Genomic DNA, 12,956 nt, shown 5'->3' on the forward strand with positions numbered 1-12,956 from the left:
AGCAGCAGCAGCGCGGGCAGGCAGCCCCGGCCGAGGCACCGCCACACAGGAGCCGCCGCCACCGCCGCTCCCGCCGGGGCGGGGCCGCTCGCAGGCGGCAACTTCCGGCTCGGCCCGGCCCCGCCCCGCCGCAGCCCCGGCTCCGCGCCGGGCCAATGGGGGGCGCGGAGCCGCAGCCGGGCAGGTAACCCGGCGGCCAATCAGAAGGGCGCTGCGGGAACAGGTGGGCACGGCGAGGCCGCGCCCCCGCCCCGCCGGCGGCCGCGCCAATCGGGGCAGGGAGGGAAGCGGGGAGGGAGGGGGCTGCCCGCGGCTCCCGGCGGCGGCGGCGGAGCTGTGCTCCCTGCCCGCCCTGCCCGCCCCCGACGGCCAGCCCCGGCTGCCCGTCCGTCCGTCCGGCGGCCGCGCCGGGAGGGCTGCGACGGCCCCGCGCCGAGGGAGGGAGGGAGCGCGGAGGCAGCAGCCATGGCACTCGTGGCTCCGGAGACTCGGAAGTTCACGCGGGCGCTGAGCAAGCCCGGCACGGCGGCCGAGCTGCGGCAGAGCGTCTCCGAGGTGGTGCGCGGCTCCGTCCTCCTGGTGAGTGCGGCGGCGGTGGCGGCCCAGGCGGGGCTCCGGCCCGGGCCTGGCGGGGCTGCGGCGGCGGCCCCCGGGCGCAGACGGGCCCTTTGATCCCCGGCGGGCTGTCACGGCGGGCGGGCTCTGATCCCCGCTGCGGCGGGCCGAGGTGCGGGGCGGGCGCAGGCGGGGCGGGCGCTGCCGGCCGCGGGGGATGCGGCTCCCGGCGGGCACGGCCGGGCGCTCCCGCCACTCACCGCAAACTTCACCTGTGGAGCGGGCGGGAGCGCCCGGCCTGACGGGACCCGCTCGCTTTCGCGTGTGTCGAAATTGCGGCGCGAAAGTCATCTTTCATCTCGCTGCTCCCTGCTCTCTTTACAACTAAGATGCAGTTTTTCGTTGTGTCGTGCGGAATGGAAGATGAGCGCTGCCAAGTGCAGTAGGAATGTTTTGGTGTGTTGTTTATCCCGCTGTCCTGCACCCTGCTCGCACATGGTTGCTGCTCTCTCCAGTGCACAGTTGGGCGCGTTCAATTAATTTAAACTGCTAAAAGTAAATTTGTGTAAATTGTTGTCTAAACCAGGTGTTTTAGTTTAGAGAAGGCTGAGAGGGCATCTCATCTGTGCATCTCAAAGGCAGGTGTCAAGAGAATGGTGCCAAACTGTTTTCAGTGGTGCCCAGTTAAAAGACAAGGAGCAATGGTCATAAACACAAGAATGTCCACCTCAAGAAGAGGGAGAACTTCTTTCCATTGAGGGTGGCAGACCACTGGAACAGGCTTCCCAGGGAGGTCATGGAGTTTCCCTCTCTGGAGACATTTGAAACCCACTTGGATGTGTTCCTGTGTCACCTGCTGCAGGTGACCCTGCCTTGGCAGGGGGTTTGGACTAGATGATCTCCAGGAGCCCTCTCCAACCCTAAGAATTTAATTCTGTCAGATGCTGTTCTGAGGCAGCAGGTGATGACATCTTAAACAGCCTCAGTAAGACTTTCCAGGGTTTCTCTCCTGGGACTCTTATTCATGGTATGCGTTTGTTTTCTTTGCGGTTTTGTTATCTCCAAGGGGAATGTTTCAGTAAGCATTTAACTCTGTGTAAGTGAAAAAGTTTTGGTGCTGGGATTCCTGATACTGGGAACTGATCTGTCCTTTGTTCTTTTCTCTTGCTAAGTATGATCTTGTCTTTTTTTAAACCTCTTCTTGGGACAGTGTCAGAGCTGTGTGTTTTGCGAGTAACAAATGCTGTAGCTGTGATTGAAAGACAAATACTTTTTTTTTAAAAGACAGTGGCTCTAAAACTAAATTGCCCTTTACTCATCTATGCATCATGGAATTTATAACATATGCAGAGTTCAGAGTCTTCCTGGATACTGACAGCTTTCCACAAGGTGCTAGCACGTTTACATGGAGTGAACATCCAAATATGCTAACACTTCTCCAGGGATCAAGTACTTACAGGGAACCGTGGAAAAAGAGTATATGTATTTTAAAATACTTTTAGTTTTGGGGGAGCACAAAGGAGATTTAGGTATTTTCATGACATAAATGTTTTTTTTTTTGCAGTAGTCTGCAACCCTGCCATTCCCTCCTCTGCCTTTAGAAGGTTTTTCCTTTGGTCACTCATGACTAGTGTCAGTGAGTTGGAAAATATTTATGTGCATCTTTAATTAATTCAGGTTGACCATAATAATGGTGAACCTGGATTAATTAAATTATTAAGTACATAATAGGGTGATAGGCACTAATATCTCAGGCATTTTTATGCTTTCACAACAGCATGTTCTGCAGAATTTTATGGAGATTAAAGAATTGATGGTGCAGAGTGATGTACTGTCTTGAGCTTATCCTGGATAAGGTCTTCATCAGCATTTTAGAGGGCAGAAGGGGTGACTTACCATTCATGGTGACTTAACATTCATGTCAGGTTTTTGATCCTTTTATGTTAGCTTGATGCATGAAGCTGAATCCCCATCTCCCTCACATACAGTCTTGTGCTGAAGTTCACCTTCCTATTTCAGCTGTATTTTACCCAGGCTGCTATGTCTCTGTTACTGTCAGTGCTGTTCTTTTTATCGCTGAACTGAACACTCCAGTGTTCTTGTGCACACACTGTTTAAATAATGAAATAAAAAGCTAGTAATTGCAAGTTTACATTTACATTTTCTTCCTCTTGTTAATATACTGTAACTCTTTTTGTTGATCATTGATGTTTGGAATGAAATAGTACTTTTTTAAAGGAGAAATTTCAATGGGATAGTATTTTTTTTTGCTATAGAAGACTAAAAAAAAATTTTGCATCTCTAAGTTTGACAGGTTGACCTGTTTCTTATCTGTTGGAGGTTCTGGGCTTTGTTATCTGAACAATCTCTTAGGCTGACCTGGTGAAAATACGAGTCTTACCAGTGTTAGAGTAGTTGTGGAATGCTCTGCTCAGATGTGGGACTTTAAAGTAAAGGAGACCCACTTTCCTTCCAAAGCTGCCTCTCACAGCTCTTTGATATAGCACTTTCCCAGGATTTTTTCAACCGAGTTGTCAACAAATTGTCTTGCTTAAAGCATAGTTCAGCACTGGTAACTAAAGGGATCTTACTGTCATCACTTGCTCATGAGCAAGTGCTGAGGTTTTCCAGTACTGACAAACTGCTGTTGGCCATTGACTAATGGTGCTGTGTAGAATCTGGAGGTAGGAAGGAATTAATTCCAACTAGTAGTTCATGGTGGATGATCTGTCCAGATCTTTACAACCAGCTATTGTTTTGGACTGTACATCTCTGCAGCAGAATGTACTGAGCAATGATGCAAAACATGCAGTCATTACTTGCAGTAGCAGATAAATGGGAGCTACGAATATCTCTGAGCTTGAGTAGATTCTATAAGTTGCTATTGTGGCTACTGTTTAACAGTTCCCTCCATTTTTACAATCAACGATGTACGGCTAGATTAAAAAGGGAAAAGAAAAGCTTTGCCCATATTTAAATGAGGTTTATTAGATCACATTACTAAAATATGCTTATTATTTTCCATTTTATTAATGTCCTTGAGATTATATTGATGAAAGAGAACTGAAAACAGCATGTCAGCAGGATAGGGTGGTATATCTTAAATTTTCAGGTTGCTCTTTGTTGAATCTAAAAGTCAGAGACTTTGAGCCAGCTGACAGACTAAATAACTTGACTGTGTAGTAAAAAACATGGAGCAGATGTGATTTGCCAAGCTAGTTTTCATCACAGAATGAAGCAAGCTGTCTTGTCAGCATTTGACATCTCATGCGTTCTCTCTGTTGGATATAGTTTGCTGAACCAACAAATACGGTTTGGTTGGCTGAAAGGAAATCTTGTTATTTGGCAATCAGCTTTTCACTGTGTTGTAAGGCACATAATGCATTTCTTGATTATTTGGATTCAGTTTTTATATCTTCTGCTTGACAGTAGCATCCTTGCTGAATATCCTCTTGTGCATTGTTGATGTTGTTTGGACTTCAGACTTGTCATGTGACTTAATTTGATGCCTCTGGCCACCCAAATACATTTATGTCTGAGAGGGAAGATTATGGGGATGACAAGTGTGTCTCTTAAACCAGCAATCTTGCCAAGAGCAGTTTTCAATGCAGTTTTAGCATTATGCATAATTGAAAGTGATGTCTTTAAGTGATGATGAGTTACTCAAAGCATGTTGCATACAGATCAGTGTCTCGTTCAGTAGTATGTTAATGATAACTCATCTCAGAGACAAAATTACTCTACATTAGGGTTATTTATAATAATATACCTATATTAGAGCTGACATTTAAGGATAATAAGCAATTAAGATAATGTTTGGCCTATGAAATTTGATCTGCTTGAGCCTAACTGTGAATAAAATGCCTTTGTCGAATATGCAGATAATGAAACCTATTAAATATGCCAAATAATGCAGCAAAAGTTGTTTCCTCCATGTCAAAATTAATGTTATTCAGAAGAAATTTGCGATATGGGAAATAGGATGAAATCTGAGAGATTCCCAAATTGCTCTATACAGTTCTTTTTGATTTGGATATGTAAAATAGGTTTTAATTATTTAAAGGCTAGAACTGTATCTTAAGACAGTCTTGGGCTTCATATGTTAAGTTCAGATACCTGATGGAGCTCTTGAGTTCTAAAACTCTTCCAGAAATCCAGCTTTTCAGACATGATAGAAAATCAGTATATCACAAAGGCAATGCTTGGGTCTCCTACTGAGTCTTTGATCTCAAATTTGTTGGTATTCTTTCTTTTCTTTATAGGAAAACTTATGTCAACTTGGTCCTTCCAATCCTGATCTCTGCTTCCTTTAAATCTCAACTCCATATGAAAAGGTGGTGAGGTGCACTCTATGCTGTATTATTGCCAAGTTTTTAATACAGTGTTTCCCCAAAAATACTGGGAGAATTATGTAGTATTTATTTTGTGTTGACATTTTCCTTTCTGATTCCTGTATCTTTTCATATGCTGTGTACACAGAGGGCTTGTGTGCTTTCTCTCCACAGCAGCTTCTCTGTATGTGATGAGCAGAGTATTTGGATCCTCATTAAGTGCCAGATTTCAGTTGTAGTGTGTCTAGAAAAGAGGGTTGATGGCTTCGTTTAGCCAAGTAGGAATTTAAAAATGGTATATAATGCTAAAGGGATGAGGAAGGACTGGCATCTTTTGGAGCTGATGGGTACAGAAAAGCTGGAAACATGGATGAAGCTTGAGCTTTCTGTACATGGAATGTGAAATTGTATACATAAGGAATTTGGAAGCAGCAAATTGTTATGAATGGGTAAGTGAAAGCAGGGAGATGTGAACTGACACTCAAGATTTTAAAGGAAAAATCGTTGCTGGCAATGAACATCACGATAACATATTTCATCTTGTAGGAACGTGCTAAAAATGATAATTCTAATTCAGTCATTCTGAACTACTGAACTTTCTTTACCCGGGGGAAAAAGCCAAGTACTTGACTCTAAGAAGTTATTTTAGTTTATGGTATGTACTGCTTACCTTTTATAAATGAAATAAAAATACTCAGAGAATAAGATATTTTTAATAAAGGTGCTAATTTTATTTCTGCAAAGTGGAATATATAAACTTTTCTGATTGGATACAAGATAGTAGTTAGAACACATTTCTGGAAAGTCTGATACTGCAAAAGGGACTCACTGGGTGTGATAGACATTTCTGTGTTTGAAAAGATTCAGAGACTGGACTACAGTACTAAAGTTTCTATTAAGAAATACCATTACATTTATTTGAATATTTAAGTTCTTGCTCAGGAAGGCAATTTGAGAGACAAAATACAGGACAGTTGAGTTTCTATGTGAACAGGTAGATGAAAGAAACAAACAGAACTTTCAACAACATTAGATCATTCTTTTAAGGTGCAATTTTTTTCTTTATTATTTTCTGGAATTTTTTCTTTCCTGCTAGACAAGGATAATTATGTTTAAGATAGAAGAATAAGTGCTTTATATAAGTAGCTGTTTCTAATGCAGCAAATGTCAGATGTACCTGATGCTGGTTTGGGTTTTCCATCTTACTCAATATGGGATACCACAGTATACCTTATCTTTCCTCTCTTCCTCCTACTCATGCCCTTTAATCCTCAATCAAGATGTTTCTGTCTCAATGGAAGTAGAGCTCATTACACCTACATTTAAACTTGGGACTTTCACAACTCTGTGATTATTATTTTTTTACAATCTTGTGCAATAAACTTAAAAGCATGTATCTCACTTCAAGACATTGGTTATGCTACATTATGCTTCAGTGCAAATGCTTCAAAAGGATCTGTAACCACTCAGCTTGAAAACTAGACCCTTAGTGCAAACTGTCTTTTCTGTTGCATAGGTGTGAATGCTCAAGTAATTTTTAAGCCTGTGTGGTCATTGGGGTCTCTTGTGAGTAGCGTGTACCTGAGATTGGATGACCATCAGAGATATGAATGTGTGTGCAAGATCAACAATTTGTGAACTTGTCCATTTTGCCAGATATTTGTATTTTTGAGGTAACTTGGAGATTCTGACAAATTCATGATGGTCTGCTTTAAAAATAATGAGAGGTTATTAATAAATTATTGAAGCAAACAAGGGGAGTTCAGTTTTCAAGATGGCAAGCAGCTTGATTGTGGCCTCCTGAGAAATGTACAGCCTATATTGCTTTTATTTAAGAATTTTTGTAATTGTTAGGGGTGGTTTGATGCCGCTGGTTCTTTATGGAGATAAAAGGTGCAATAACATCTTCTGTGCTGGTGTTCAGGGAGCTCTCATTTAGACCTGAAGTTTCTGATGGTGGCTGAAGAACTTATTAATGCAATGACTATGAAAAAGTAATATGTATTAAAATAATACATATGTAAAACTTCTTCCCTTAGCTAGTGTTTATTTTTTATTTTGAAATTGAACAGTCTCAAGTACTTCATTGGGCTTGGGTACTCCATCATTTTACAAGAGTAAAGACAAATCCATTTTCCCTTGCCCCTCCTTAGATTGTCTGTGTCCGTGGAGAGGATTAATTATGCAAAGCAGAAAAGTTGCAGAAGTAGTCCATGAATGACACAATGCTGTTCTCAATGAAGTATGTTTGAAATAACTTATTTCTAAAGACAAGAAGATACTCTAATAATTCTGGTCACGGAGCTTATTCAAGACCTTAATTTAGAAGATGGATGGATGGATGGATGGATGGATGGATGGATGGATAGATTTGTGAAAGGTGGCTTGCATTCTGTCTTAGTCCAGAGGCACTGATGTCTTTGGTCTCTTAAATTTAATAATCTATGAGATAATGGTAGCTATTGTATCTTGAGAAAGTTGTGGGTTTTGCTTTTTTAAATTTTATTTTATTGTAAGTAAAGTTCTTTTTGTGAGAATGAAACATGTATTATCTCAAAATAGAGATTTCTTCTGGCACTAAAAATGCAATTGAAAACTAACCTTTTTAACATTATGGACTAGATTTCTTGTATTAAGCAAGGGCTAGAATTCCATTGGTGGAATGGACTCTGCTTTGGAAAAAAAAGTGTACTAGGTTGTCTGAAGCTCTTCAGAAAGTAATCAGAAGCTCTGAATGGGGTTTTATGAAGAAAACTCTTGTGAACCACAAAGGTTTGGTCAGACAAATCCAGCATCTGTTGTTGGTGTTGTCTTCTACTGACATTGTCACCATTTGGGAGAAATAGCAGCTTTGCTGCAGATACATTAAGAAAATAAAAAGTCTTAATCTGACTGCAAAGAGTGAGGGATGGGATTCTCTGTTAGTGTAAAGCTGCATCTGTTACAGCAGTTTATCTCCTCATCTGTGCCCAATGAATCAGGTATAAGAGGAGGAATGGGGAATCCAGGCACTGTCTTCTGCATTCTCCTACTGGGTCCAGAGATTCCTGGCAGTTCAGGTGAGGGGAAAAATGAGGAAGAAGAAACCAAAAGCCTTTGTTAAAAAGTCTGGATCTGGCACCTCAGGCTGGTGAAACTACCCATTCCATTCTGTGACTAGGCAGTGTTACTTTGGGCTTAGTAGTGAATATCCAGAATTTAAAAAAAAAAAAAAAAGGCAGCAGGTAAGATCTCTCCAAGGGATGGGATGCAAAGGAGTGTCATGGTTCTGTCACACAGTCCCAGGCTGCCTGAGCCTGGAAGGAACCTTTGGAGTTCATTTGGTCCAACTCTCTGCCTCAAGCAGCATCACTTAGAGCCAGTTCCCAAGACTGTGTCCAGGCAGCTTTTGAGTATCTCCAGGGATGGAGGCTCCACAACCTGTCTGGGCAACCTGTGCTGGTGCCTTGGTCACCCTCACAGTGACAAACAGTTCCCTGATGTTCAGAGGTACCTCCTGTGTTTCAGGTTGTGCCTGTTGTCTCCAGCCCTGTCGCTGGGCGTCCCTGAGCAGAGCCTGGCTCTGTCCTCTTTGCACCCTCCCTGCAGGTATTTATACACATTGATGGGATCCCCCTGAGCCTTCTCCAGGCTGAACAGTGCCAGCTCTCTGATTGTCCTCATGGGAGGGGTGCTCCAGTTCCTTAATCATCTTTATGGCCCATTGCTGTGCTCTCTCCAGTACATCCATGGCTCAAGCACATTGCAGGCTCTTTCAGACTGGAGTACTTGTTGATGTCAATGTTAATGGAGGCTTTTTCTGCAATTCTAGTTTTAAACCTCTGGGTCCAGGCCAAGTTTTGGGTTGGGGCCCTCTCTGAATAGAAAGACCCATTCCACTAGAGAACCAGCTAGAATTTTTCTTCAGCTCAGTAGCTGATGAAAAGGATGCCAGGTAGCTTTAGAACATTTGTAATTCTACCCCTGCAACTGTGTCAAAAAAAACCAAACCAACAAACAGAACATAAAAGTTCTGGGTCATTTTTCAATCTGGAGACTGGGAGGAGGAAGAAATAAGTCAGCTGAGGCTGCACATTGCCTAAAAAATCAGATTCACAGTATTTCTGTGGAAAGGTTAAATGCAAAGCAGACCTTGTTTTGTGCAACATTCTCAGTAACGATAGTTCAGAAAGAAAGTGCCAACTTTATAATTCTGAGCAAGTCAAGGAAACGTGATTTAGGCTGGCTTTTTTTCTCCTAACTGTATTTATAGTACTCATGGAAAATTTCTTCTAGTAACAATTCTAGGAAAGAATACTGGAAAATAAAAAATGTAGGACACTGACTCTACAAAAGTAGTCACTTTTCAAAATGATACCTTACTCTTGTAAACTTGTTTAAAAATTTCAGGTAAGAATGAACAGTGTAGTCCTTACAAGTCAAAATTAAATAGTCCCTTCTGAAGTTTCTTCTGCTAAGAAACATATTCTTTTTCATGCAGTGGAAGTATCAAGTGACCTCACATAAAATTAGCTAAGCTAGCTAAATATGCTTTAAAACACAACTTTTCCCCAAACCCAAATAAAACAAGAGAAACAATGCCAAACCACCCAAAATGAAAAAAAAAACCAAGGGAGATGAACACAAATGTAGTCACAACAAACCTGAGAAGGAGTAATGCTGATCCATAGCTGCTAGGGTTCAGAGAAGCCTGTAATATAGATCCATCAGTGTAAATAAATAATCCTTAGCTGCTGCTTTGTGTACTTCTGTGTGTTTTTTGATACTCAGGTGGAGCTATTGACTTAAGAAGAAATGGCACGTTGACAGACAGTGATCTGGGTTTGGAAATTTGAGGCATAGATGAAACTGTTTTTAGTACTTTCAGGTACTCTGTGGGTGGGGAGGAGTTGCTTGTTGAATTCAGAGATAAGACAGGAGCTTATATTTTGACTACTATAAAATTATTCTCCCAACAAAGAGTGGGAGAATTTAAATCAGAATAGATAAAGCTTGCATAATTTGAAGTAGAGAAAGTATTTAAAGCTAGGGTTACCTCAGTGCAGGATGTAATACATTTCGCTTGTTATAACATCCAAATTGTAAAGTAGTTAATTTCAGGAGCCTGGAATTCACTGTGACTGAGTTTATAGACATAAAATTTGGATTCAGCCTGCAAATCCAGAGCCCCCACTGCCTTTGGATGCTTTAGTTTTGATATGGAGATATATGATCTTGCTACCTTACTGGTCACCCAACGCACAGCTGCCCTTCACAGGCTGGAAGGAGTGCTGAAACATACATGAATGAGAAGGTAGATGCTCCACAGAAAGAGCTGGGTGTTTTCCATGGAGAGGTGAATGTCAGTAAGATAGTTCTTGTTCTCATTTTAACAGGTTTGTCAAGAAATCAAAAGTCAAATGGAAATGCTGTGGGTATCAATGTACAGAAAAGAGGCTTGAGTTTTAAGGTGATGGAAGGCTTGTCATCCATTTTCCAGTTTGATCACATTGACAATACTATTTCAGTCTGTTCTTTAGTGTTGCATAATGGTCTTTATATCCTTGGTGTCAGAAGGAGTCCTGTCCTTCACGAGGGTGCTGATTCTGACAGAGAATCTGCTTGCCCTTCACTTCATGCCTTTCTGGGCTTGTTTGTAGCCATGTTGGTAAGGGATACCCGGCAGCAGAATGATACAGAACTGAAGCTTTGTGAAAATAAGATAGAACATGGTCTCACCTAGCCCATGTCTCGTTTTTCCCAGTACAGTGATGTTGTCAAGTGGCATTTCAGGTGTCTTTCTGCCAGGTATATCTGCACCCACTTGCACTGGCACTTATAAGTGCAATGTCATGTTATCTGATCTGATAGATGGTTTACATGAAAACTGTAGTAATATGTTTGTTTTTAAGGGATGTTCAAGAAGGCCACACTCTCACAGTTTGCTAGTCCAAAAGGGATTTTAAATGTGTTGGTCCTCAAACGTCAGTGAGTTTAAAAAGAGCATTCAGGTTAATGAATAGATGACACACATCATAATTATTTGAAGGATGCTATTCTAGTTTCCTTCAGAAATTGTCCTGGGATTCTTTCTTGCCAGGCTTGTTATCACTTTGGAGTTATTTGCCTGGTATTGTGTATGGCTTAATATGGTTGTTATATTAATTTCTTCCCAGCCAGAGCATACAATGTGATCCAGTAAGTTTTTCCTCACATTAAATATGAGGTTCCTATTAGGAAAGAAAAATCAAATAATCCTGCTGTATGCAGTCTTGCTGATGAAGTTCAAGGGACAATACACCCAGCATAATATTTTGGCAGCAATTCATCTCCTGTAGGGGAAGTTGTTCCTGGCAGAGCTCGGAACAAAGGAAAGGAGAAAGACCTGAACCTGAATGACCTTCTTAGACAAATTAAAAGCAAAAAAAGGATGTCTGAGCCTGAAGTTTCTGTTGCTTTTACCTGAATACAGTAAGCTTGATAAAAAACTGGGTTTAAATTTTTTTCCTAGTCTGCTGTATTGTTGACCATTATTTATTCCATCATGGTTTCATCAGTGTTTCTAAAATAGTATCCTGTAATTACTGTCTTGGTTTGTAGCACTCTGATGGAAATAATTATGGTTATTGTATCAGCTACTTAAAATCCCAGAATAATCACTTTAAGTTCGGAAAGCTGAAAGTTATGTGACCACTAGATGGAGTCCACTGAGCATATTTCAATATCAGAAATCCTGTGTTATGGCTTGCAGAGTTAAAAGGGGTAGGTGTTTTGTGTCTCATGCTTAGCAATAAATGCTCATTTATTCAGTTTAGACTGGCTTGGTCAACTTCCCAAAGTTCTTTGGGTTGTTCTTGATATGTCTATCCTCAAGGTATATTTGAGTTAAGTTGAACTTGAGGCACAGAACTGGCAGATTCCATTGCTCATCTGTGAATCCAAGTGTATTAATCATGTAAGAATGGACCTGTGAGAAGATTGAACTTTCTGCAGCTCTCAAATATGAAACTTAAAACTATTAGCTAAGAGACTTGGCATTTTGCAGCTAGCAGGGCTATAAATCTGTGTGCATCTCTCCATCAGTGCCTATGTAATTCTGGTCATATGTGTATGTAAGATTTGAAATAGCATTTCTTGATCTATGCCTCCTCACTTCTCTAAATATATAAAAGGCATAATAGACACAAAAAATAGCTTGTACAGGTACGACAGACTAAATCTTGCTCCAATTTTCATAAGCATTTCCTTTTACTTTTGATGTGATCTTTGACATTTGTGGCATCTTGTATGAATGATAAACTGCCTCTGGTCTTCAGCCTGATGCTATACTCAGTATTTCTAATGTCATGGTAGCTTTTTGTTTCTGTTGAATGAAAATCTCTTCTTAGGGTCTTGCTAAGTGCATAGATGCTCAGTTAAAATTACTGGGAATTTAACCATGCTGTTCTCAAGACTACTCCTGGAGTAACTACACTGGCTTTCTTCTGAAGGATGAAATTGTCTTGCAGATTTTGTCTTTCTGTTTCACTGGTTAGTGTGTGGCTATCCAGTGTACCACCACAGAATCATGGAAATGCACTGCCTGAAATGCAGGTCTCTAGAAGTCACCTAGAGGAATCCCCTGTTCAAAACAGATCTGGTTAGAGCAGGTTGCTCAGAGACTGTGATGACCTGGTTTTAATATCCACAAAGATGGAAATACTTCAACCCCAGTAGCTGTCAGTCTTCATGGTTAAAAAGAAAGTAAATAAATCCTTTTATGCAAATGGAATATTCTGTTTCTGTTTCCTCTCATTCTGTGACTGTATCTTCAAGAAGAGTCTGGCTCTTCTCTCTAGCTTCCCATTAGGTATTGCAATGGCAATAAGATTTCCTTTTAGCCTTCACTTAAAGCTGAACTGTGCAAGATCTCTTAGATTTTTCTCATGTGTGAAACACCATGATGGCCCTCCATTAGACTCAGTCCAATATATCAATCTTTCTTGTCCTGAGGAGCCTGCTCAGCATGTTCAAGTTGCTGTTCAGCAGGATGTCATCCTTATGCCCCCATCCATCCTTATCCACTCATCCAGACCGCATCTAGCTAACTGG

At 41.4% G+C, this 12,956-nt stretch overlaps 1 protein-coding gene across 4 annotated transcripts in view; it reads left to right on the forward strand.

Annotated features, from left to right (window-relative positions):
• The first annotated feature begins 337 nt into the window (after positions 1–337).
• DOCK9 (dedicator of cytokinesis 9) overlaps positions 338–12,956 on the forward strand; it is a 114,974-nt gene continuing 102,355 nt past the window's right edge. For all 4 annotated transcript variants that reach the window (XM_030961970.1, XM_030962023.1, XM_030962047.1 and 1 more), the window contains exon 1: positions 338–579. In XM_030961970.1, the coding sequence (XP_030817830.1) occupies positions 466–579 (114 nt within the window). In that variant the 5' untranslated portion in view covers positions 338–465. The remainder of the gene's footprint in view (positions 580–12,956) is intronic.

The sequence above is a fragment of the Camarhynchus parvulus genome, chromosome 1, assembly GCF_901933205.1.
Source record: "Camarhynchus parvulus chromosome 1, STF_HiC, whole genome shotgun sequence".
Classification (NCBI taxonomy): Eukaryota; Metazoa; Chordata; class Aves; order Passeriformes; family Thraupidae; genus Camarhynchus; species Camarhynchus parvulus.